This window comes from Hyperolius riggenbachi, chromosome 10 (genome assembly GCF_040937935.1).
Source record: "Hyperolius riggenbachi isolate aHypRig1 chromosome 10, aHypRig1.pri, whole genome shotgun sequence".
In the NCBI taxonomy this organism is placed as follows: Eukaryota; Metazoa; Chordata; class Amphibia; order Anura; family Hyperoliidae; genus Hyperolius; species Hyperolius riggenbachi.
Window position 1 is genome coordinate 114,104,502 of NC_090655.1, and position 27,925 is coordinate 114,132,426.

General features: G+C 44.0%; 1 protein-coding gene across 2 annotated transcripts in view; it reads left to right on the top strand.

Annotated features, from left to right (window-relative positions):
* Positions 1-27,925, top strand: part of PIK3AP1 (phosphoinositide-3-kinase adaptor protein 1) — a 169,387-nt gene that overhangs the window by 131,390 nt on the left and 10,072 nt on the right. Inside the window, exons 11-14 of one of the 2 annotated variants that reach the window (XM_068257563.1) lie at positions 9,159-9,224; positions 13,619-13,824; positions 17,557-17,629; positions 27,096-27,230. In XM_068257563.1, coding sequence (XP_068113664.1) covers positions 9,159-9,224; positions 13,619-13,824; positions 17,557-17,629; positions 27,096-27,230 — 480 coding nt within the window. The remainder of the gene's footprint in view (positions 1-9,158; positions 9,225-13,618; positions 13,825-17,556; positions 17,630-27,095; positions 27,231-27,925) is intronic. The other variant, XM_068257564.1, reaches the window with a different exon arrangement.

Below are 27,925 nucleotides of genomic sequence, written 5' to 3' on the forward strand. Positions count from 1 at the left end.
AGGAGAAGAAGAAGAAGAAGAAGAAGAAGAAGATGAAGAAGAAGAAGAAGATGAAGAAGATGAAGAAGAAGAAGATGAAGAAGATGAAGAAGAAGATGGAGAAGATGAAGAAGATGAAGAAGAAGAAGAAGAAGAAGAAGAAGAAGAAGATGAAGAAGATGATGAAGAAGAAGAAGAAGATGAAGAAGAAGAAGATCAAGAAGAAGAAGATGAAGAAGATCAAGAAGAAGAAGATGAAGAAGATGAAGAAGAAGAAGATGGAGAAGATGAAGAAGAAGAAGAAGAAGAAGATGAAGAAGATGAAGAAGAAGAAGAAGAAGATGAAGAAGATCAAGAAGAAGAAGATGAAGAAGAAGAAGATGATGAAGAAGAAGATGATGATGAAGAAGATGAAGAAGAAGAAGATGAAGAAGAAGAAGAAGAAGACAATATAGAAGAAGAAGAAGAAGATATAGAAGAAGATATAGAAGAAGAAGATATAGAAGAAGAAGAAGAAGATAAAGAAGAAGAAGAAGAAGAAGAAGTATATACAGTACTGAACAAAATTCTGGACACAACTTCTCTTTCCACCTTTTTTTTTTTAAAGGAACATCCCCACATAATCACTTGCTGTTGTTACTTGGAAAAAAAGATGTTTCTTGCATCATTCACCCTCAAAACAAGTGTTGGAAGCTATTTAAGGCCAATTCGAATAGTCAGCTCGAATAATGAGCTCGAATACCGACTCGAATAGTGAGCTCGAAGTCTGAGGTCGAATCGAATAGTAAAAGTTATTCGACTCGAATATTCGACTGACCTCGAATAATTTACTATTCGAATTCGACCAAACTCGAATTTTAAAAAGGGGTATTTGAGCACCACTGCTGTTGTGACATACTGCAGCATTTGGGCTCCTGTTGTCTCTGTGCTTTTTTTCCCTCCAGAGTGACCACCCTACACACCTGCTTATATTGGAGGTGAAACCCTAGATCACCAGGGAAGTTATATGGGGGAGGAAAGGGGAAAGCACTAGACACCAGGGAAATGTATAGGGGAGGGAAATGGGGTCCATAGACACCAGGAAACTTTACAGGGGAGGGAGGGAGCTACTACACACCAGGGAAATGTATAGGGAAGGCGGTGGGCCACGAGACACAGGGGAACTGTATAAAGGAGGGAGGGAGGCCCACTAAAAAACAGAAACACTAGGGAACTGTATCGTGGAAGGAGGGGGCATTAGACACCAGGGAACTGTATATGGGAGGGAGGAGGGCCCCTAGAAACCAGGGAACTGTATAGGGGAGGGAGGGTGCTATTAGACACCAGAGACATTTCTAGGAGGGAGGTGGCTACTAGACATTGAGGTTGGCCCACAACTTGGTCCCAGTGTTCAGTTTAGGCCCACTTTGAATTTGAGTTTGACACCTCTGCACTAGGCAAAGCAGACATAATGCTAATCTACTCCACTTTACTTACAATGCAGAATGCAGTATTGTTGGCAGGAGGACGAGTTATCAGTATTTGAGGGGGAAGTGACATTACTGTTGGGATAGTAGCAGTACTTGTGTATGAAGGAGCAGCAGTGCGACGCACTGAGGTGGCAGAACTGGGAATGGGCACAGTGGGTGAGAAGACAATGCAATATTTGCACTGGGGCATGTGGTTGTTTAACTTTGCCACTGCAGGGAAATGTGCAAGTCACTAAGCACAGTTACATGGTTAGCAACTAACACGTCTGATTTGCTAGCTGCTGCTTCTGAGTCCCAACTGCTGGAGATTTCCATATTACGAAAATTGTTAAAACGCAGCACATCCCAGTTTTAAGCTGAACTTTGCTGCCAACCCAACTTCTCTATAGTAACCTTTAGCTAACGTCAAGATAACATAGCGAAACTTTCACATGCTGCTCTAAGGTATATACCGTACATACTTCCTCATTCACAGACTCTGCTGGGGATAACTGACACGCAACCACTTTGCATAAATAAAGAGAAGCAGTGACTGCTCTGTCCGGATTCACAGCATTTATTGAGCACTTATGGCAGAAGGCAGTGCCGTTTATGGCATCCCAGGCCAGAAAACCTGTGTCGCCTGCCCCAACCTAAACCATACACACTCACTCACGCACTCACTAAGCTACAATATTATACAACCCCTGGGGTTTTATCCAGCCCTCTGTAGCCCTTAGGTACACTTTAAAGGGACCCTCAGCAGGGTATTAGAATACAAATCTGAACTTACCTGGGGCTTCCTCCAGCCCTCCGTATCCCGCAAGGCCCTTCTGGGTCCCCTCCATGGTCTCGCTGGTGGCTTCAGTGAGTGCGCAACCTTGGCCAAAGTCGTGTGCAACCATGCATGCGGGGGCTGTCTGCACATGCCCATCGCTGTAAGCATCTTATGTATGCGTAGTTAAGTCATTTGAGAACTGCACATGTGTAGGGTGGTTACGCCGATGGGAACATACTCGAGACGGGTGCATAGATGGACCATGCATGCGCAGTTGCGCACAACTTTAGCTGAGGTCGCGCACTTAAAGCATACCAGAAATGACATGATGAGATAGACATGTGCATGTACAGTGCCTAGCACACAAATAACTACCCTAGGCAGGAGGTGACTACAGTGTGACCCTCACTGATAAGAAATTACCCTTTTTATCTCTTTCTTGCTCTCAGAAGCCATTTTCTGCTAGGAAAGTGTTTTATAGATTTCTTATCAGTGAGGGTCACACTGTAGTCACTTCCTGTCTGAATCAGGACTGAGTCAGCCACTTACATACCTGATATTTAACTCTTTCAGACAGAGAAAGAAAAAAAGGAACACAGCATAGTTATTTGTGTGCTAGGCACTGTACATACATCATGTCATATGTCACTTTGGGTATCCTTTAACAAAGCTACCAGCAGGACCACAAAGGGGACCCAAAGGATGCTGAGGGACCTCATGGGCTACGGGGGGCTGGAGGGCCTGCTCAGGGTCCCTTTAAACTTCAACATTTAAATTATTTTCTTCTGAACATACTAAGATCTTTAAATGCTTTCTAGAGCAATGCACATTTTAAAAGCAGTATATGCATGGTGAACATAATGAGTTGCACAATGTACTCAAGGTACATTACATTACTTCAAAGATGGAATGGAATGGGGCCCTAGGCAAGGCCGCTCTTTGGCTCATCCTTATAGCCATTTTGGTAATTTGAGGTGGGTGAGGATTCATAGAAAATAACAGTTGGGCTCCTTGATACCCATTAGGCCCCAGGCACCTGCTGCCCAGGTTGCCTTGTGGAAGACCCTTCTCTGCATTGCTTGAGTAAGCACTGGAAAAATTGACATGTCCTGTGTATGCCCTGTGTATGCCCTGTGTATGCAACTGAAAAATCTCCTTGTGTGTTCCCAGCATAAAAGCTGATGAAATGGGGATACAAGATGAACAAAGAAAATGCAAACAGCAAAAAGTGTTTAGAAAAACTGTTATGCTAGGTACACACCATACAATTTTCTGTATGGCATTTAAAGATTTACCTGCCAGATGGATTATTTCCAACATGTCTGATCTGATTTTCGATCGATTTTTCACTTTTCCAATCGTTTTTTTAATAGTTTTTTTGCGATCGATTTTTGTTCAGTTCTATGAAAATCGATAAAAAAAGATTGAAAAAAACAACTAAAAAATCGATTGGAAAATTGAAAAATTGCTCGAAATACAGATTGGACATGTTTGGAAAAAATCGATCTGGCAGTTAAATCTAACAGAAAATTGTATGGTATGTACCTAGCATTAGAAGCACCAAGCATTATCTGATCCAACCCAGTAAACTACACATGCCAATGTGTATAGTATGCGATCTTATGCTGGGAATACACAATAAGATTTTTCAGCAGATTTAATGTCCGGTCATTTTTCCAATCGATTTACCAATCCTTTTTTTCTGATCGATTTCCATTCACTTCTATGAGAAATCGATCAGAAAAACGATCGAAAATCAGATCGGACATATCAGAAATGATCTATCAAACCATCTATCTGCCAAAAAAATCTCATGGTGTATTCCCAGCATTAATACTGGTCTCCCCTGCACTGTGCCGGTCTGGTCCCTGTTTGTAGCTCTGATTGGTGGCAGTTGAATAGAAGCTGAAAGAGAGGTGCATGCTCTGTCCACTCCATGCTGTCAGCACTGTGCACAGCAGCTGCTGCCAGGAGCATTCTGTGTCATCTCTGAAGTATGGCTAGAATGCTCCCTTCTGCTCTGCACAGCCAGCCATCAGCAGTGACCGCGTGGAGTGGACGGAGCACATGCCGCTCTTTCAGCTTCCATTCAACTGCCACCAATTAGAACCACAAACATGGGCATGGAGAGGGGCACAAGGGAGGGGAGTTCATCCACATGGAGAACTAAAAGTTTTAGGACTTTACAGTACACATATTGCCAAGGAAGGAGGTTAATGTAAAAACTGGTAAGGTGGGGGGTGCACAATTAAATCTTTAAAAAAATAAATCTGACCTTTTTTTATTGACACTATGTAAAAAAAGTAAGCTTCTAAAAGGCAGGGCTACATAGCATGCCCTGCCTGTCCAATTAGAACCACAAACATGGGCATGGAGAGGGGCACAAGGGAGGGGAGTTCATCCACATGGAGAACTAAAAGTTTTAGGACTTTACAGTACACATATTGCCAATGAAGGAGGTTAATGTAAAAACTGGTAAGGTGGGGGGTGCACAATTAAATCTTTAAAAAAAAAATCTGACCTTTTTTTATTGACACTATGTAAAAAAAGTAAGCTTCTAAAAGGCAGGGCTACATAGCATGCCCTGCCTGTCTCAATTAACCACCACCAGCATTAATCAGACCTCAATACGGCAGTCTGCAGCAGAAGCAGCTGGACAGCACCACGTGGTGCACAGTGAGTGGCACAGTGCTGTTCAGACTTCTACCTCCCCACTGACTCCCTCTTAGAAGATCCAGGAGGAGTTTCCCAGTCATGCCACCACAGCTAAGTCCGGGATGATGTTGGCTGCTGCTGCTATTGGCTGCTGCATCCTTGCGCCCCCACAATAACTAACCAATGAAATGGGAAAGGAGTTCTAGCGATTCCAAACCCATGTATGAAAGTGGAAGTGTGTCTGGAAAGTCTGTGGCCGGCTGTTGAGCGCAGATTACAGCTCACCGGAATCAATGTTGAAAATAATTGTTTCCGATCTTGTTCCAGGAACAAAGTGAGTAAAATACATAGCTGCCAACATTCACTAGCACTTCAGCTTGCCTAATTTATTGCAATGAGGCTTACTGGTAAATAATCTCAAAATAGCATCATTGGTAAATATTCTCAAAATAGCATCATTGGTAAATATTCTCAAAATAGCATCACTGGTAAATATTCTAAATATAGCATCATTGGTAAATATACTCAAAATAGCATCATTGGTAAATATTCTCAAAATAGCATCACTGGTAAATATTCTAAATATAGCATCACTGGTAAATATTCTCAAAATAGCATCACTGGTAAATATTCTCAAAATAGCATCACTGGTAAATATTCTCAAAACAGCATCACTGGTAAATATTCTCAAAATAGCATCGCTGGTAAATGTTCTAAAAATAGCATCACTGGTAAATATTATCAAAATAGCATAATTGGTAAATATTCTCAAAATAGCATCGCTGGTTGCTGATCGCCTAGTTAAATACATTATAAAAATACCACAAAGTCTCTATAAAGAAACTGGTCCATTGTTGAGAGAGATCAGTGATGGATAACGTCACTTGGAATCACTGGGATGTTGCATCTGCATTCTGCTCAAGAGAAGAGCTACCGTCTTCCAGTGTGTCTGTGTTTACCAATGTCCCTTTGTATACGGTGCTTCAAAAGGACCAATCAACTGAAAATGATCGTAATTTCCAGAAAGAAATCTTTATAATCTTTTAAAAACGTGGTTACAGTTATTTTACTTTAAGCTGGGCTGCCGTCCATTATTTTTTTTTTTATCAATCATTTTTTTTTTATTGAAATAAGAAAAGACAAATACAGTAGCGAATTATATAAAACATAGGTACTATTAGAATTGCCGTTCATTATTTGACTTTAGTTTATTATTTATTTATTGTACAGTATTAATAATCGCCAGCATATAGCAATAAGACAATACAGGAATATACAGTATGCAAACCAGATCACGCAGCACAGCATAAGTACCAGGTAATGCTTAGTCAGTCACTGGATAGAAGCATGGGGATTAGGCCAGTCCAATACACTCAAGAGTTCACTCAGATCCATTGGATGGGTGGGTAGTGTAAGTGCGTGAACAGGTAGAAGACAGAAGGATGAGGACCCTGCCGAAGGCTTACAATATAGAAGGAGAGGTAGGAACATGAAAGGTAGGGGAACAGAGTTTAGCTGCGGATTTAGAGCATCAGTGGGGGGGGGGGCATATAGAAAAGGTGAGTTTTGAGGGCCATCTTGAAGATGTCGAAGGAGGGGACAACCCTAATGGGGGGAGGTAGGGAGTTCCATAGTGTTGGAGCAGCTCTAGAGGCATGCATGGGACTGGGTGATGCGGGGGGCGGTCAGGCAAAGTTCATTGAAGAAGCGGAAATGTAGATAGGGCAGGTTTTGTGAACAGCTTGGCCACACACAGTATCTTGAATCTGATTCTGGACTGGATAGGAAGCCAGTAGAGGGGCTCACAGGAGCGATGTGAGGAGTGGATAATTCTGGCTGCCGCATTCATGATGGACTGCAGCAGGGCAATTCGGGTCAAAGGGAGACCAGACAGAAGAACATTGCAGTATTCAAGGCAGGAAATTATGAGGGCATGGATGTGGAGTTTTGTGGTGACAGAGGTCAGGAAAGGTCAGATCTTGCAGATGTTGCAGAGGTGCAAGTTGCAAAACTCTGTGAGGTTTTGGATGTGGGGGGTGAAGGAGAGTGTGGAGTCCAGGGTGACACCCAGACAGCAGGCTTGAGAGGTAGGGCGAATGGTAGTGTGGTTAACAGTAACATTCACATCTGGGAGGGTCAGGGATGGCCAGGGTGGGAAGATCATAAATTCCATTTAGTCCAGGTTTAGTTTCAGGTACCTAGCGGACATCCAGGAGGAGATGGCTGATAGGCAGAAGGAGACCTTGTCCATGGTAGTTTTGGATAGGTCAGGGATGTGGAGGTAGACCTGGGTGTCATCTGCATACAGATGATAGTTAAAACCCATGGATGAGATAATCTTGCCAATGTAGGCTGTGTATAGGGAAAACAGAAGAGGCCAAGGACCGAGCCTTGGGGGACTCCCACCGAGAGGTGGTTGGGGGTGGATGAGGACTCACTGAAGAAGGTCATGAAGGAGAGGTTGAAGAGGTAGGATGAGAGCCAGGCCAGGGCAAGGTCATGAATGCCCATGGACTGGAGGGATTGGAGGAGTAGGGGATGGTCCACTGTGTCAAAAGCTGCTGAAAGGTCAAGGAGTAGAATGGAGTATTTGCCTTTAGCTTCAGCTAACGCAAGGTCATTGACCACTTTGGTGAGAGCTGTTTCGGTTGAGTGGGCAGGCTGAAATTCAGATTGCAGTGGGTCCAGTAGAGAGTTGGCATTGAGGTACTGGTTTAGGCATTTGTGAACCAGATGCTCAAGGAGTTTTGAGGCAAAAGGGAGGAGAGAGATGGGGGATAGTTGGAGGGTAGTGAGGGGTCGAGGGAGGGTTTCTTGAGCAGGGGTAGTACCGTGGCCTGCTTGAAGTCTGAGGGGAAGGTGCCCGTGGATAGGGACAGGTTAAACAGGGCAGTGTGGACTGGGGCCAAAGCCAGGAAGTGAGGACGGAGTAAGTCAGAAGGGACAGGGTCAAGGGGGAAGGTAGTTATACTTTAATGGGTACCTGAAGTTTTATGTTTAAATAAATATAAGTATGTACAGCTCCAATCCTTCTTAGAACTAGGCTGTTGTCTTTTTTTCTTACTGTAAGGGTTAGAATTTCAGGGCTCTAAATGGCAAGCAGCAGAACCGAAGGGTAACTTTCACTTGTAAATAATTAGAGCTGTAAAATTCTGTGTGGGTAAGGAAATATACACCTAAGTACAGATAACAGAACTGTATAGAGCTGAACCCTAAAAATCTACTTTTATGTAACTCAAGCAGTTAAAACTTTAAACTTGAAGTTTTAACCTTTTAACCTCCTTGGCGGTAACCTGGTGTGTGACACGGGGTAAGCCGCCGGAGGGTGCCGCTCAGGCTCTGCTGGGCCGATTTACATAATTTTTTTTTTCAAACATGCAGCTAGCACTTTGCTAGCTGCGTGTTTGGTCTGATCGCCGCCGATGCGCCGCTACCCGCCGCGATACAGGGCCCCCCCGCATACCCCTTGCGCAGCCTGGCCAATCGCAGCCAGGCTGCGCTATGGGGTGGATCGGGATTCCCTGTGACGTCATGACTTTGGCGACGTCGATGACGTCACTCCGTTCGTCGCCATGGCGACGGGGGAAGCCCTCAAGGAAATCCCGTTCAGAACGGGATTTCCTTATGGGCAAGCGGCGCTGGCGGCGATCGGTGGGTATGGGAGGGACGCCGCAGGGAGGGGGAAGCATGTAGCTAGCACTAGGCTAGCTACATGCTAAAAAAAAATAATAATTTGAAAAAAACCCTCCCGCAGCCACGCAGCTGCACTTATCATACTGCCAGGGAGGTTAAAGCCTAACCTGAAGTGAAAGAAAACTTATGATATAATGAATTGTATGTATAGTACGGATAATGAACATTACATTAGTAGCAAAGAAAGGAGTGTCATATTTTTAATTTTAGTTATATAGCTTTTATTTTTATAACATGGCATCATTTATTTATTTTTTTAATTTTTATTTGTTATACATATTTGCAGTTTAAAAACCACACTCTGTATTTTAAGCTATAAAACAGAGCAGACCTAATGATTTTGCAGTTTAGAAACCACACTCTGTATTTTAAGCTATAAAACAGAGCAGACCTAATGACCCTTTGAACATGCCTGCAGTAAAACCTTACCTCCAGCATCTCTTAACTACTGGCTTGACTAAATAACATTTCCAAGAGCAGAAGTAAAAGGAACTCATTGTTCTGTTAGAAAAAGGGTGGGGACAGACTTTAAAATAAAAATTTTACTTTTTTATTAGGTATAGTTACATTAAACCCATACTAATGAGATTATACATTTCTTCTAGTGTTTGGAAATAAACCACCAGTAACAAGGGAAAATTTGTATGTTGATTCTTTACATTCAAGAAGGGGTAAGTGAAAATATTAACAGATCTCTAGCAGTCAGATGGCTTGTGCTCCCCCTCTAATTTAACTATACAAGAAGCATGGTACATCTCACAGATGACCCTAGAACATTCATCCTATGGCTTTCACTCTTCTGAACTTCAAAGCTAACAATACATTTTATTTTGGGTGGAGGAGTACATAAGGAAAAGAAAGCCATCAGCCTTTTCCAGTGGTGAAATTGTCTTGATTTCTGTCTTGGTGACAACTAGGTTCCTACAGTGGGTTGAACTTCTTCCTGTTAGCCCCATCTGTAGTTGATTTTCCATATATCCCTACTACAGAGCCAGTGACGTGGTCATCGGTTTCCAGAGAAGGAAAACAGGAAGCTCAGTTTACACTTATATCCCAGAAGTCAACAGGACAGGAAGCAGGAGGATACACAAATTAAACTACCCTTCCCACACCCTCCCTAATGTGTTTGTGTAAATAGAGATAAATTAAACAAAACAGCAGTGAGAAATGGCTTGGTTGATGAAAGAAAAAGTAAGAAAATTAAATACTTACCTCAGTAGTAGGAATCCTCTGGCTACTCAGAGGCTTCCCAGATCCTCCTGGTGCGGAATGATCCACAGCTGGGACCCTCTGCACATATTAGAAGAGACATTGGCCTCAATTCACTAAGCTTATCTCCTGCCTTTAATAACATTTCTGAGCTGTTTCTAGAGTTATCACTAGGGTGATAAGATAAGTAGTATTCAGGAAACATTTTACCTCAGGCAAACCTAAAGTTAACTCTTCTGTCTTTAAAGCCGCATCTACAGCCGCGATGTTCCTTATCAATCGAGCCGCTGATGCGGCTCGATTGATAAGATCCGACAAGACGGATCTTGCTTCCGCCGATTCCCTGCTCGCTCCCCGCGAGGGGACAATGGCAGGGAATCGAGCGGAAGATAAGCGGCGCCGGCGGGGATGAGCGGGGAATCGAATGCGGCACACGCGGGGGGACGAGGAAGAGGCGATTGGCGGCTAATCGAGCCGCCGGATCGCAGCCTCATCTACCCGTGTAGATGAGGCTTAAAGGCGCGTACACACGCCATACTTCCGTAAACGACGGGTTCGCCAGACCCTCCCGCTAGGCGGACGTTCTGCCGACAGTAGCACATGTGTACGTGCTGTCGGCAGACTGATAAGGCTGTTTCTAATCGTTCAGAAACAGCCTTATCAGTCTGCCGACAGCGCGTACACATGTGCTACTGTCGACAGAACGTCCGCCCAGCGGGAGGGTCTGGCAGACCCGTCGTTTACGGAAGTATGGCGTGTGTACATGCCTTTAGTTAAGGTGAGATCTCTAAAGTTAACATTTCAATTCTTAACCAGCCTGGCATTCTATTAAGATCGCAAGGCTGGCGACCGGACTTTTCTTTTAAATTAAAAAAAAACTATCGCATGCAGCCAACTAAAAGTTGGCTGCATGAAAGCCCACTAGAGGGCGCTCCTGTTGCATACTTCTGATCGCCTCTGGCGATCAGAAGTAACACGACAGGCTCGATGAGCCGTCAGCCGCCTCCGATCCAGCCCTTAGCGCTGGCCGGAACTGTTTGGTCCGGCTGCGCTGGGCTTGGGCAGCTGGGGGGACCCTCTTTCGCCGCTGCATGCGGCGGCGATCAAGTAGCACACACGGCTGGCAAAGTGCCGGCTGCGTGTGCACCTTTTTATTTGATAAAAATCGGCCCAGCAGGGCCTGAGCGGCAGCCTCCGGCGGTAATGGACGAGTTGAGCTCCTCCATACCGCCAGGCTGGTTAAAATAACTTCAGAATTCTAACGTTAAAGACAGGCTGTTGATTAACTGCATGTGAAAATAATTACAGAGGAGGTAACTTAAGACTGAAGTGATAAGATAACTCTCTCACTGTGAAATCTTATCTCTCCACCTTAATAAGGCAAGCTTCTGCAGTGAATTAACACTGAACATACCAATCGATGTGTTGTGATAAGTTTTCTCTTGCCTTATGATCACCAGCATGATTGAATATATTGTTGCGGCTGCGCTCCAGCCTGTGTACGAGCATGGCTACACTGCACAGGTGCAAGTACGGCCTGCATCTTCCCAATAGCACAGAGCCGATTGTGCAAGCTTTTTCTTCCGTGCACTAGTGGCTTCATGCTACTGCGCAGACATGGACCATACTTACACCTGCGCAGTTCCGCTGTGCTCATACATGGACAGGAGTGAATCCGCAAGCAAAAAGAGGGTCCTGGAGAGCATCGGTGAGGTGAAGGAGGATCAGGGAGGCCTCTGGATAATGAAGAGGCTTTCCTCTACTGAAGTATCTAACGTTGCTACTCTCCCTCCCCCAGGTTTGCTTTAAGTGGATAACATTATATTTGTAATTATGTGGTGTGGAGCACAGGCAACACCACAGACGGATCCTTATCTGCTTGAGGTATAGTCTGTGAAGGTGGCCTGAAAAGCAAATGACAGCATACTAGTCTTGTGGTTGTCACTGATGAATAATTAACTGCATTCTTGGATGCCGTCCCAGCGTGACAATGACACCACTGTTACAAAGGGCAACATGAGCCAAAAGATGATATAAATCATGTTTCAACTTTCAATTTTCAAAAATACTTCCTTAAAGCAAACTTGAACTAGACTTTACTCCACTGAATCCATACTCTGGTATGTTAAACATACCAAACTAACATCATGCTACTAAGGCACAATGTCAGCTTACTGTGTTGAATAGAGTGACAACATTTTTTGAATACCTCATAATTCTAGCATTTGACACTTCCATTAGATAATAAAGGGTTATCTCTGACTCTTAGATGAGTTTAGAGGCAAAGGGAGTACAGAACAGGTTCAAGAAGTTAATGAGCACTGTCAAAATGAACTCTTGATAAAAGTCAGCATTTTCTGAAAAAAGCACAACACGTGCAATCTAAAGGAATTTGTCTTTGTGAGCAGAATTTACTCACAGCCTTTATTTATATACGTTATATACGTAATATACGTATACAGGAATCCTGTCCTTAGTTTAAAGTGATCCCGAGCCAAAGCTCAGGATCAAAATCGCTTACATACCTTATAAGAGGGAAGCCTCAGCATCCTACTGAGGCTTCCCTCACTGATCAAAAGCCCCCCTCTCCACGTCGGTACCGCGCAGCTCTTCTTCCTGTTGCAGGGCCACGCAATAGCCGCGTGAGCCCGCCCATGCATGCACTGTACCACGAAGCCCGTGGCTCCAGTCTTACTGCGCATTCGCTGGCAGGCTGGATCAGCTATTGCGTGGCAATTGCTGATGCAGGAAGAGCTGCGCGGCCCTTTAGGATTAGCAATAATGCATTGTCGCTAATCTTCTGGGGAGCTGCGCTCAGCGACGGAGGACAGCACAGCAGGGAGGGAAGCCTCAATAGGATGCTAAGGCTTCCCTCTCTTTAGGTAAGAATCTGATGTTGAGTACCCGAGATTCGGCTCAGGTACTCTTTAAAATGCTCAAACTAGTAAATGAGATGTATTATGTTTTTAACCCCACATGTGAATTTGGAAGCAACCTATTGATTTCAACAGGCTTTTATTCACAGTTCAAATATGGCATGCATGGAAACAGTACAACATGAGCCACAGGAGTCTGCAAAGAGAGATTTGTTAGGGTGCTGATTGGTCAGATTAAAAAGTCAATAATAAACCCTGGAGATTCAAACATGCTTTTGCTGAGGTTCCCTTAATGTTCTTTCAATGAGGACTTAAGAGAGCCCTGGCAATAAAAGAATCATGGTGTATCTCCGCAGATTACCGGTGACCACTATGAGGCCACCTAGACATGTACCTGTGTGTGAGGTGGCTGCTGTACTTGCGGTGGGTAGTAGTAATAAATCCCTGTCAGATCAAATAGGGATCAATCTGTTTGCAGAATCTGGTGTCCACCTGCCAGTGAATGTCCACCCCTTAATGCTAGGTACACACAAACAATGCAGTCCCCCCCCCCTTCCAATTATCGATCGGGAGCAGTTTGGACATGTACATATGATGCAACTTCCTGTCAGATGACCTGTCGACTTGATGGAAAATTGCAACGTGTGTACCCAACATGGCATTGTAAATGTGCAGTGAATGCACTAGGCAATTTTCAAAAACACATAGACAAAAATTGCCTTGCTAAAAATTGTTATAAAACAAATATGAACTACTGTAGGTCTTTTTCTAAAATCTTTATAATCTCAAATGGATTGATAAGATACATTTGCAAGTACAGTATACAATATGTGAAACAAAAAGCCTTTAAGTCTTGCTATAAAAAGCTATGGGAATATGGGGATACATGCAGAAATGGTTAACCTGGGAGCAAAGCTTTTTAGGAAGTTATCCTTCCACGGATACAATCATCATTGGATACTAATGTTGTTGTTGTGTAGGAGCAAGTATCAGGGTGAGAAGGGACCGGCTTCAGTCAAGTGTCTATGACCCATTTGCTGGCATGAAGACCCCAGGCCAAAGAGAATTGATAAGGCTGCAAGAAAGCGTAAAACTAGGAATAATCACAGTGGAGGAAGCAGTTCTTCAATTTAAAGAATGGCAGTTAAATCAGAAGAGAAGATCTGAGTCATTTAGGTATCAGCAGGTGAGTAACAACACAAAATGGAGTCATTAGTACATAACATAAAATTCCCATTAATAGAGTCCTGGATTACAATGCCTCTCCTTATAGCCTTCCTTTATAATATCTCTAGTTAAGATGTCCTACATTACAGTGCCTCTGTTTAGTGCTCCCAGATCATGTCACCTTTATAATGCGTTCCCCTTTGCTCCCATTATAAATGTCTTCCCCATGAAAGGTTTTCCATTAAAGTGCTGCCCCATTAGTGCTTCTCTTATAGTGCTCCCCAATGATTGTGACCCTCATAGAGTGATTTCCCTGTTAATGGCATCTTATAATACTCCCCTATGGGTGTTCCTTCAGTAGTGCCCCACTATAGTGTTTCCCCATTACTGGCCCCCACCATCACTAACTTATAGTGCTTCGCCTATCAGTGCCTACTTCATAGTGGGCCAGCATTAGTGTGCCCCTTGTAGAGTGCTCCCCTATTAGTGACCACCTTATGCTTCCTGTTTAACAAGCCCCTCTTTAAATGACCCCCTATTAGAGTGACGCTTTTATATTGCTCCTTGATTAGTGTGCCATCTTGTAGTGGTCCCCTGTTTAAGTGCCCCTCTTTAAGTGGTCTCCCCTTAGTGTCATTCTTATAGTGGTTCTCCTCCCCTTGCTGTGATGAAGCAGGTATATTCGGTGCATGCACACGGCCGCATAGCACCTGATATGGGCACTGCTATTGCTACAAAGCTATAGTCCGTGGCCCACGCACATGTAATTTGAGTGCCGGCAATAGCTAGACCCTGAGTTGCTTTGACTCAAAACGTATGTCGCAGTGGGACATATACCATACCCCTTTGCACCCCTTTCACTGTTCTTTGTCACCATCTGTTGAATCTCCCATGCCCCCTCTGGTCCTCCTCTATCCCCCATGTGTCCTCCTGTGTACCCCATGTGTCCTGTGTCCTCCATGTGTCCTCCTGTATCCCCATGTGTCCTCCATGTCTCCCCATGTGTCCTCCAGTACCCCCCTATATGTGCTCCCGTGTCCCTCTTGTGTCCCCCATATGTCCTCCTGTATCACCACATGGCCTCCTGTGTTCACCCCATGTGTCCTCCTGTATCTCCACGTGTCCTCCTGCGTAGCCCATGTGTCCTCTTGTGTGTGTCCCATGTGTCATCCTGTGCCCGCTTCTATCTTAGGGTCTTAGGGTGTGCCCAGCTCCCCCCCCCCCCCCCGCATGTGTCTCTGCTCCCTTTCCTGCCCCCCCCCCCCCCCCCCAGGGTGTGAAGCGGCAGTAGCGGCAGCTGCTTACCTAATCTGCTATGCCCCAGGGATTGCAGACATCCTTCTCCTTCGCGCAGCCCCCTCTAGTTTTCAGCTTGTATAGATCGTGTCATCAATACAAGCCGAACACTAGAGCAAACTATGCGTAGAGGAAGGATGTCTGCAATTCCCGTGGGCATGGCGGATAGGTAAGCAGCTCCCACTTCACACTCATGGGGGGAGGCCAAGGAGAAGGGGCGGATGCACGCGGGTCAGGCACACAGGCAGGGAATCTGCGGCGGGTTGGCGGGCGTTCGTAAATCGGGGATTCCCTGCCTTTGCCGCATAAGATACAGGGACTTTTTCTCCACATTTTTTGGGGGAGAAACAGTGCGTCTTATTCGGAGGAAAATACGGTATGTTGTCCCAAATTGATTTAAAGAGCTCTTGTTCACCAATCTCTTAACAACCCATACTTTCAGGGGCGTAACTACAAATCATGGGGCCCTCCAGCAAAATGTTGATAGCCCCCCCCCATATTCACACCCCTTCCCTTGTCTGCCCCTGGTGACCCTCACAGGCTGCGGGCCCATCATGCAAGGGTCATAAAGCAAATGAGAACATCTTATCTTCACGCCCATAACAAGTGTAGCCACAAAAACACCTGACCTGAAGGATGGAGCCCTTTATCAGAGGGAGTGAAGTAGTGGATGGGGCCCCCTTACAGCTCCGGGCTCCACTGCGATCACAGGAGCTGCTCCCCTGTAGTTACGCCCCTGCATACTATGATATGCTATGGTCCCGCTGCGGAGGGCCAATCCTAAGCACTTAATGACAGACCATATATAATTATTACAGTCCATGTTGGTGTGTTTATAATATAAATTCCAGCTTTGCTCCTTTTACTTACTTTTGTTATTAGAAAAAAAAACAGCAGGCATTTTTTATTTTCAACTACTATTTCTACTTCCTCTTTAAATCAACAAATAGTTTTTCTTTCTAACATTGCTTATTAAGTATACTGCATATGAAGAGATTCTAGACAGGACAACAACTTTGTCATTTGCAAGAAAAACAATGATAGAACAGACCTTGGAGACTATTCACAAAGACTGTAGATGTTTTGCAGTTATAACAAGACTTTTTGTGCACCAACATTCATGAACAGAAATGTAAATGGCAGACCCTACTTATTAGCCACCAGTGGGCCTATTGTACCCTCCTCCCTCTCTAATCCCAGCCAGAAACATGTGGGTTCTGAGTAGATGAATTTAGCGCAAGCACTACAAAAAATGTGCAGATGCATGGGCTGTTCAGGTGTGAAACGTTGTTTTCGGCTGTGTTATTGTCATTTCTCCCCTGTTGATTGCCCAACCTGAACCGATTCTCTTGTCAAACAAAAAAGCCTAAGGCTAGGTTTACGCCTTGAAGCTAAAACAGTCCATTTCATGGAACAGACCACAATGGACGAACAGATTTTGTCCGGTGTCTGTTGTTTCCATTGCAGTAATGAAACACAAACTCACTATAAATTACAAACATGAAACAGAAGTCAGTCATGTTATAGATAGCATGCTTTCTATGACATATACGATGCAATTAACTTTCTGTGAACAGGGGTTCCATTCCGTGGACAATTATAGCACATACACCGCCATAAAACATGTTCACACGTCAGTTGTCTCGGACAAGTCATAATGGCCTCAATTCATAAAAGGCTGTGAGATAAAATATTCTGATAAAATAATGCATTCAGTATTTTAGACTTTTGTGTGCTAATTCATAAATATTTTCACAGCTGCCTTTGAAGTTCAGTAAATTACTTCAGCCCATTGAGTGGTAACAGCAGAAGTGTGGAGTTATCTCTCTTTTGTTACAAGCTGTAATTACATGTGTGGGAATTACCGTCTGAATTACCGAATGTTGAAGGCTTTATGAATTGACATTTGCTGACATTTACGGACATGTGTTGAGGTAATAACAGCAGAAGTGGGTAATTTACCTCACTGCTCTGTAATTTCAGTTTTTCATGCGGTAACAGCCTTTATGAATTGACACTTTCCTAAGTGCTTGGTAAAGTCAGCTGTTTTCTGTATTACCGAATGCGATAAGGCTTTATGAATTGAGGCCAATATCATTGTTATCATGACGTGTCTGACTTCTACCGGCCTGCCGGCCCTCCATCATGTGGTCTGGAAAAAAAACGTCCCTCCATGCCTGCGAAGTTGGACAGCACTGTTCTAATGAATCAGATTAGTGTTGATGGAGTCACAAACAATCGTTTTAGTGATCCTTTTGCAGATGAATTCCATCTGCAATGATCGAGTTAGTTATATTTTTTACCCTATTTATGGGATCCTTTCCAATAATTTCCCTCTGATTGCAACTATCAGATCAGAAGGTTGATTGTTGCATCCTTAAAAATGCATAGTTAATGTGCATCTTAAGAGTGCTTTATTATACAATCTTATGGTCTATTATCTTTTTACTTTTAGGAGAACCTTCGAAAATTACGGGACAGTATTAACAGAAGGAGAAATGAAAACAGAAAAGCAAAAAAGTCACCAGGTAGGTGGATTTTAACTTATATGGATTATGTGTCAAACATGAGGTTACATTATTACTGAAGAGGAAATATCTTTATTGATTTTCTAGTCTATTAGCTTAAAGCAGAACTGTAGGCAAATACTGCATAAACAAATGATTAACTAGTTATGTTATGTGGTTATTAAAATATAATAATTGTATTTAGGAAAGGAGTTAAAGTGGACCTGAACTCTGGCACAGGACAGAACGAAAAACATAGAGAAATACACCCTGTATGTATTTAGAGAGTTTAGCCTGTCTAATTCCCCCTCATATGTGACTAATCACAACTGTAATTTGATCTCTCAGCTGTGTCAGCTGGCTATCTCGGCAGAGCAGCTTATTAGTAAAAACAGGATGTTAACCCAGTGTCTGCGTCTATGAAAGCAGGAAGTAGACACTGCAGATTTATTGCAGATTTTGTATCAGCTGTGGCAAAAAAGTTTTTTTGCTAAAGGTTATTATGCTGTTGCTTATATTTTAGAGCAGAGAGGAACTTGTGAGTTCAGGTCCGCTTTAAAGGGTTGAGACTTCCACTAGGTTTCTTGGTGGGAAGATCCTAATTGCTGGAGTCTTATGTAGGTATACCACCTCAGCAATACTGACTGCTGTTACTAAAGGTGCTCCACTGACCTTGCAAAAAATCTATGAAAATTTTAAAGGGGTACTAAAGCAAAAAATTGTAAAATTTAAGATATGTGCAAACATAAACAAATAAGAAGTACGTTTTTTCCAGAGTAAAATGAGCCATAAATTACTTTTCTCCTATGTTGCTGTCACTTACTGCAGGTAGTAGAAATCTGACAGAAGTGACAGGTTTTGGACTAGTCCATCACTTCATAGGGGATTCTCAGGGATTTATTTATTTTTAAAAGCACGTAGTCAGGGGCGTAGCAATAGGGGTTGCAGAGGTTGCGACCGCATCGGGGCCCTTAGGCCAGAGGGGCCCCGAAGGACCCTCTCTCAACTACAGTATTAAGGCCCATACAGACGTCGGATTTTTCAGAACGACGGGTCGTTTGAACGTCCCGTCGTTCAGTCGTCCGCACGCCAAATCGGGCGTGTGTACAGACTGACGTTCGCGTGATAAGACTGAGTTTGCAAACTCAGTCTTATCACGCGAACAACAATCTGTACACATGCCCGATTTGGCGTGCGGACGACTGAACGACGGGACGTTCAAACGACCCGTCGTTCTGAAAAAGCCGACGTCTGTATGGGCCTTTAGCTTTCTATTGGTCCTGTGCTCATAATAATCACTTCTATAGATACTTTGAATAGTGGTAATCATTAACACATTGTTCCCCATCTCCTTCTTGCAACACTGACACTGTGGTTGTTCTTGGCAGGTTTTGGTGCGCCGTATCAATTGTTATGCATAGAGTGCTTGGGGAGCCCCATTTTAAAACTTGCATCAGAGGGCCCACAGCTTCTTAGCTACCCCACTGCACTGAGCAGGGAAGCTGGCCAGTATCATTGTTTAAATCCTTTTTAGGACATGTATGCGAACAACAGAAAAATTGGCTCTTGGGTGCATACAAAAAACTGTCTTTATTATATCAAAAAATTACTTAAATAAAGGACTAAATAGTGTTACAAAAGTTTCCATAAAAATACATCCTTGTGCAATTAAAAATGAAACCTCCTCTGTCAAAGAACACCCTAGGGAGGTTGCAGTCCTCCATACACGCAAAATCCTGGTATTAGAGTGCACTCAATTAGGCAAAAAAGCAGGCAAAACGTTCACTGATGCAGGTGAAGCAAAAGATGGTTTTGAAGTGAAGCATATATCAGTAAAAGCATGCATGGAAAGACAGAGCAAGCTGACTATTGCTGAGTACAGAAGCCTCCAAGTTAGTATGCAGATTGAAAGTCCTTAGCCGATGTGTACCATAATCTCAATCGCAGATTGGACATCAGGCCAGGGTAGAGGGGCCCATACACTCAGCCGATTTTCGGGCGATCGACCGATCGGAATCGGTCAATTGATCGATCGCAAATCGATTGACCAATCAATCGATTTGCGGCCGATTTCGATCAATTTCAATCGATCTGACATGTTGGAAAATGTAGGCTTATCTCTTGAGGTGACTGGACTAACTATCACATCATCACTGAAGCTAACACCCCCTTTACCTGTAGTGAATGCTAGTTGTGTAATGTAGTCCAGTTATTGGAGCTCTGCACATCCATGCAGATAAATCATTCAGGTATAAGTTTTGTTTGAAAGCGCTGCCATGTCTCCCACTGTGCAAATTGTATGTAAGTATACTAGTGGCTAGCTGCATTCCAGTGGCGTAGCTACAAACCTCTGGGCCCCGATGCGGAATCTGGATGTGCCCCCCCCCCTCCCGGCAACAACAGCCCCCCCCCCGCAACACCCGAAGCACACACATATCCGAATCCCTATAGCTGTGCATGGCATGGCTATATCAATTCAGCTTTCCAGCAGCATGGGTGCCACGTTCAATTTGCAAACATACGCAGCACCCAGAGGAAATAGAGCAATTAGTAGCAAGATGCCAGTCTGAAGGAAAATAATCGCTATGTGGGAGCATTCACCAGAAAATAATCGCTATGTGGGAGCATTCACCAGAAAATAATCGTTATGTGGGAGCATTCGCCAGAAAATAAACGTTATGTGGGGGCATTCACCAGAAAATAAAATGCTATGTGTTGGCATTCACCGGAAAATAAACGCAATGTGGGAGCATTCACCAGAAAATAAATGCTATGTGGGGAGCAGTCACCAGAAAATAATCGCTATGTGGGAGCATTCACCAGAAAATAATCGTTATGTGGGAGCATTCGCCAGAAAATAAACGCTATGTGGGGGCATTCACCAGAAAATAAAATGCTATGTTGGGGCATTCACCGGAAAATAAACGCAATGTGGGAGCATTCACCAGAAAATAAACGCTATGTGGGCAGCAGTTACCAGAAAATAAACGCTATGTGGGGAGCAGTCACCAGAAAATAAACGCTATGTGGGAGCATTCACCAGAAAATAAACGCTATGTGGGAGCATTCACCAGAAAATAAACGCTATGTGGGGAGCAGTCACCAGAAAATAATCGCTATCTGGGGAGCATTCACCAGAAAAAAAAACGTTTTGTGGGGAGCAGTCACCAGAAAATAAACGCAATGTGGGGAGCAGTCACCAGAAAATAAACGCTATGTGGGGAGCATTCACCACAAAATAAACGCTATGTGGGGAGCAGTCACCAGAAAATAATCGCTATCTGGGGAGCATTCACCAGAAAAAAAAACGTTTTGTGGGGAGCAGTCACCAGAAAATAAACGCAATGTGGGGAGCAGTCACCAGAAAATAAACGCTATGTGGGGAGCAGTCACCGGAAAATAAACGCTATGTGGGGAGCAGTCACTGGAAAATAAACGCTATAAGGGGAGCAGTCAGCAGAAAATAAACGCTATGTGGGGAGCATTCACCTGAAAATAAACGCTATGTGGGGAGCATTCACCAGAAAATAAACGCTATGTGGGGAGCAGTCACCAGAAAAAAAGGCTATGTGGGGAGCAGTCACCAGAAAAAAAACGCTATGTGGGGAGCAGTCACCAGAAAATAAACGCTATGTGGGGAGCAGTCACCAGAAAATAAACGCTATGTGGGGAACAGTCACCAAAAAATAAACGCTATGTGGGGAGCAGTCACCAGAAAATAAACGCTATGTGGGGAGCAGTCACCAGAAAATAAACGCTATGTGGGGAGCAGTCACCAGAAAAAAAACGCTATGTGGGGAGCAGTCACCAGAAAAAAAACGCTATGTGGGGAGCTGTCACCAGAAAAAAAACGCAATGTGGGGAGCAGTCACCAGAAAATAAATGCTATGTGGGGAGCAGTCACCAGAAAATAAACGCTATGTGGGGAGCAGTCACCAGAAAAAAAACATGTACAAATAAAAAAAAAATTCACTCACCTGGCCGTTCCCGACGTGCAGCCAGCCTCCCCCGTACAGCTCCTCCAGCGAAGATCCTCTCCTGCAGCCAGTTTCTCCCGCGCTGACAGGCAGAGTGCAGGGCTACGGGAAGATGGCGCCCGAAGCCCTGTACTGGAGACACAAATAGTCTCCAGTGCAGGGCTTCGGCAGCCATCTTCTCGTAGCCCTAGCTCTGCCTCCGAGACCCAGTCACTGCGGGGATTTCAACACCTGGGGGGTCCAGGCCCCCGGGCCCCTCCCTCGCCTCTTTAGGAGGCGGGCCCGGTCGCCATGGCGACCGTTGCGACCATGGGCCCTACGCCAGTGCTGCATTCACATTTTAGATTACAATTAGCACATCATTTGCATCTGTTTTGTATTCAAGGCATGTATTTAGTTCCAGAGGGGCTCTGCATTGCCTCTGTAGGCTTACATTTCAGGTGCATCCTTGAGCGCTGTCACTTTTTTGTCTGTTTGTTTTATGAAATATGTATACAATTTATTTGATAAGCAGCATTAGGATTATTATGTTTTTATCAATAGATTAGTGTTAGGTCTTCCCCGAGGGGGTACGTCACCGCAGTGGGGAAGTCTATTAGGTAATAATTTGTGCACACATTATCACTGAAGCTAACACCCCCTTCGCCTGTAGTGAGTGCTAGTTGTCTAATGTAGTCCAGTTATTGGAGCTCTGCACATGCATGCAGATAAATCATTCAGGTATAACTTTTGTTTGAAAAGCGCTGCCAAGTCTCCCACTGTGCAAATTATCTCTTGAGATGGCTTATCATTTTGCATTGGACCTAATAGAAATCCGATGGCAACAAAATGCCATCAGATCGATTTTCAATAGACTTCATACTGAAAAAAATGTTCCTAAACACATCAGATAGATCAGAAAATCTACTGATGATCTATCTGCTGCTAATCTAACGAGTGTATGGCCACCTTAAGCAAACACATAAAATGAAGCTCTTATGCATCACAAGACATGCATGCAGACAGCCATAAGTGTTGAAGCATAACAGTCTATCCTGTCCACAGGACATGTTTCGCTGCATCTCTATGTCAGCCTCTTCAGATGGAAGCGCAGCATGGGGGCTCCCTGTACACGAACGTTGGGGCTGCCATTGAAAGCACAATGTGCACAGTACAAACTTGCTCCTTATCCCCCTCCTCTAACGCTGGCTCAGCCAATCACACAGGACTAGGTCCCCATAGCCCGCCCACCGCCACGTGACAGGCAGGGAGGGGAAAGCGTCATGCATACCACGCTTGGAGCGCAAGGAAGTGCGCTCCACGCGGTATTTGGACCGGGTGGCCCGGCTAGTCTGTGCATATTGCGCGTGCAAGACACGTCCACAAAGGCGGAGCCATAGGTGAGCGAGATAGACCCCCATTGTTGCAGAAACCTGACAAACCTATGGGCATCCAAATAACAGAGAGGAGGAAAAGGAGGGAGAAAAAAAAAGATAGAGAGAAAAAAAAATCTTATTATATACTAATAAAAAGCAAAACAGAAATATTTAGGAAATATCTTTATAAAGAATAAGCCTTGCTGAGAATCCCCTTTGAAGAGATGGACTAGTCCAAAACCTGTCGCTTCTGTCAGATTTCTACTACCTACTGTAAGTGACAGCAATATAGGAGCAAAGTAATTTATGACTCATTTTACTCTGGAAATTTATGTTTGCACATATTTTAAATTTTACAATTTCTCACCATAGTGCCTCTTGAAGAAAAGCATTAATGATGCCAATTCTGTCAGTTTTGATTTAGTAATATTATGGGTGACTCAATAATTTCTTTCTTAATATTTGACAAGAAAAAAGACCAAATTGAATCAAAACTATAACATGTTTTTTTTTTAATTAAAGCAGTTAATAGAAAGTAAAATCAATGGTTGTTGAAGAGGCGCTGTAGTGACACACAGTCATTTTCCTGCAAAACTACCTCCTCTACGGGCTGGTGCACACCGTGCGGCTTCTTCAGCGTTTCTGCAGCCGCTTGCGGCTGCGGATACGCTTGGTCAATGTATCTCAATGGGGTGGTTCACACCAGAGCGGGAGGCGTTTTGCAGAAATGCATACTCCCGGGGTGATGCATTTTTTGGATTGTGGATGCGTTTCTGCCTCAATGTTAAGTATAGGAAAAACGCAAACCGCTCTGAAAAACGCCAGTTCAGAGCGGTTTTGCAGGCGTTTTTGTTACAGAAGCTGTTCAGTAACAGCTTTACTGTAACAATTTCTGAAATCTACTACACCAAAAACGCTTCACAAAACCGCAAAATGCTAGGTGAAAGGCTACAGAAAAATAACAAAAAGCGTTTCAAAATCTGCCAGCATTTTGCGGATCTGCTAGCGGGTTTTGGTGTGCACCAGGCCTAACTGTATATTTCTTTCTATTGGTATGCTTAGCCTAGGCTGTTTAGCTATGCAGAATTCTCCTCCCAAAGCATTCTGAGAGACCATGCATTATTTTCACTGACTTCGATATTCTCAGAAACAAACATTCAGCAGAGCTGCACCTGACAAGACTAACAATGTTGGCGCCTGTGATAAATTTCAGAATGTTAATCGTGGCGAGCAAAGATATTACAAAAGGCAAACACTGACTAAATAATTAACAAATGAATATTGTAAAAAAAAAAAAAATGTGTTCATTACATTATTTTCACCACAGTTCCTCAAAACGGCCATTATTACAAGTTATACAATGCAAGTTCTCTGAAATGTGGTACTTCTGATCAGGGCTGGGACTAGGTTCTCCAGCAAAAAAGGATAGACACCAAAGCCACTTTAAAAACTTGTTTTTACCTGTTATTTAGCTTAAAGAGAATCTGTATTGTTAAAATCGCACAAAAGTAAACATACCAGTGTGTTAGGGGACATCTCCTATTACCTTCTGTCACAATTTCGCCGCTCCCCGCCGCATTAAAAGTAGTCAAAAACCGTTTTAAAAAGTTTGTTTATAAACAAACAAAATGGCCACCAAAACAGGAAGTAGATTGATGTACAATATGTCCACACATAGAAAATACATCCATACACAAGCAGGCTGTATACAGCTTTCCTTTTGAATCTCAAAAGATCATTTGTGTGTTTACCTTCTGTCCCCTTCTTCTCTCATGCACTGAACATTACAGGCTTCCTGCAGACAGCTCTGAATGTGCCTGTGTTTGTAATTCCTCAGTATGTGTCAGCCAGCTACTTTCACAGCCTAACAGAGAGGAGGATTTTTATCCAGCTCTCTTCTATCACTGATAAGATAGCAGAGACGCTGCTGGCTTATGTAAATAAAACACACACTGGAGTGTGCATAGAGGAACAGACCAGCACGGAAGAGTTGGCAGCCTTCCAGACACAGGCCGACAAGTCTGACAGGGGAAAGATACATTGATTTATTACAGAGACCGTGATAGTACAAAGTGCTGCAGTGAGCCAGAACAGATTAGAATAGGTTTAGGAACTTGTAGGATGGTAGAAAAAACGTTGTAATTTTTGTTACAGAGTCACTTTAAGGAATATGGCCGCATTCCCGCGGCAGAACGAGGGTTTTATACCCCCTAAATCCTGGGGCAAAAATCCACAACTTTCAAAGTCATGGATTTTGCTGCCCGGGGAGGCAGAGCTTAGCGCTGCAGCTCTGCCTCCATTAGCATCATTCCTCCGCTGATCGCCGCCTCTCCCTGCCCCTCTCAGTGAAAGAAGACTGAGAGGGGCGGGGAGAGGCGGTGATCAGCGGGGATTGACGCAAGTAGAGGCAGAGCTACAGCGCTAAGCTCTGCCTCTGCAAGGAAGCGATCCCTGTTTTTTGCCCTGGGGATTTGGGAGTTATAAAACCCTTGTTAACACTGGCCATATTCCTTAACCAGTAGCCGACCGCGTCACGGCGATGGGCGTGGCCTCGGCGGCAGCCCCAGGACCGCCTAACGCCGATCTGCATAAAGTCCTTGGGCTCTGGTTTGCAGGAGATCGCGCGCAGGTTGCATGTGCATCTCCTACTTGGTGGGCGGACCCTTCAGTCTCTGAGCGGCTATTGCCGTTCGGGAGAGTGTTAGACGGCGAACCCGCCGTCTAATTACTGGTACAGCACTGCGATCTGCAGCAGCGCTGTACTGGAGACCTCCTCCTCCTTAGGCACAGGGGTGATCAGCTGTCATAGGCTGAAGCATATGACAGCTGATCACGTGGATTGGCTGGCGAGGGGAGGGAGGGGGAGTATATGAAAGTAAAAAAACAACACATTTTTTATTAATAAAAATGACAAATAAACAAACATAAACAAATAAACAAACATCTGGGGGGCAATCAGACCCCACCAGCAGAGAGCTCTGTTGGTGGGGAGAAAAGGACCCCCCCTGTGTTGTGCGGCCCTGCAGCTTGGCCTTAAGAGCTGCAGTGAACAATTTGTCAAAAAATGTTCTGGTCACTACGGGGGTTTAACACCATGGTCCTCAAGAGGTTAAGCTAAATGACAGGTAAAAACAAGTTTTTAAAGTGGCTTCAGTCTCTCTTTAAATGCACTACCCCCAATTATCCTCCCCCATCAGACTTTGATTGTGTGCTCAGGCCCCAAGGGCCTCCATTCCTTCTCCCCCCATCAGTCACCTGTTCAGGTTATTGTTAGTGGCTCACTGGTGTCCCTCCCTCCTTTTTAAACCAGACCCACTTGCAGATTGCTCAGTCAGGCTGACAGAGAGAGGCTCCCCTTATGATACCCTTAGTCCGTCTTTCCCTATCACACACAGGGTTACACATCTACACTCACGTTCCTTTCTTCTGACACCACCCATTGTATTACGGAGTGCAAAGGGTTGGGGCAGCACAGATGCAGCTCATTCTGCAAATTGTACTGCAGCTACTGTTGGTAGTAACAATTTGACAGATCTGACAGGATTTGGACTAGTACATCTCCTCATGGGGGACTCTTGGGTATTTCATTACTTACAAAAGCACTTCTTGAACGGCAGTTGATCAGTCTAACAGCCAAAATAGTGGGCAAATGAGCAGAAAGGCTGACAAGCATCTTTGTATAGATTCCTTTTAAGGAGTGTTTTTGTAAAGAATAAAAGTAATACAGAAAATTTTCCATGAGGCGATGAACTAGTCCAAAATTTGTCAGCTCGGTCAGCTTTTTACTACATACTCAAAGTGACTGCAACATAGGTAAATAAAAAGTAATTTCGAGTGCAATTTACTCTGGGAGAAATTCACATTTTACATGTATGTATTTTAAATTTTAACATTTTAGTGGTACTTCAAATATTTTCACAGGAACAGGTGCAACTCTTTCCTATTTTAAAGTGTTGGGTGTGTGCCAGCAAGTTCAAAGTCATCATAGTGAAACCAAAGTCAGCAAGTTCAAAGTCATCATAGTAAAACCTTAGTGCTGTTCACTGCATGGTCACAGATCAGTCTGCCAGTGTGTGGACAATATTAGGTTTCATAAAAAAAAAAAAATTAATAACAAAACATTGCTTCGAACATCTTTTTTTTTTCAAATTGTAGACTTTAACATCACTGAACCCATTCGCCGGCATCAAAATGTGGAGGCAAAGACAGAGCTTGCAGCTCCAGGCTCGACTCCAAAAAGAGACCTCAGACGAGGAAACTGGAAGACTGAAAGCACATCTAGTACAACAAGTAGGTTCTTCTTCTCTGTCTAACCTCCAAGAACAGTGGTGTAGCTAGGGCGGGGCAGCTAAATGTAGCGCAACAACAATGGGCGCGTGGTAAACGAACTGCAGCTACCAAAGTGTCCGCTATTAGTAGCCGCAGTTTGCATAGCAGGCAAACATTTTTGCTGCCCTAGGGCGGGAAGGTGAGGGTTGTTAGTTGTCGAAGTTGGGAGGGTTATTAGCTGTCCAGGGGGGTCATTAGTTGCCGGGATTATTAGTTGCCGGGGGGGGGTGTTATTAATTGTCTGGGGGGTTATTAGTTGCCGGGTGGATTATTAGTTGTCCGAGGGGGATGTTTAGTTGCTTGGGGGTTTATTAGTTGCCCACCAGGGAAGGGTTCTGTGTGAGAGAAGGGAGAGGTTAGGTCATAGTGAAATATCAGCAAATATTACCAATATTTCACTATATCATTTAAGTTGTAGAATATCTGTAAATATACCAATATTTTACTACCACTCCCTTAAGCCAATTTTTGTTTGTTTATGCCCACGCCCAAATCAGTGCACAACGTTTTGAAATGGACCCTAATGAAGAGCTACAGTGATTGAGGCGTTTTGGTAGGCCCCTTTGGTTCAAGGGCACTGGTAGGGTTGCATCCTGTTTTTTTCTTAATGTGCCCCAAACAAGATACCAGATTCCTTTCATTTGGACCTAATACTT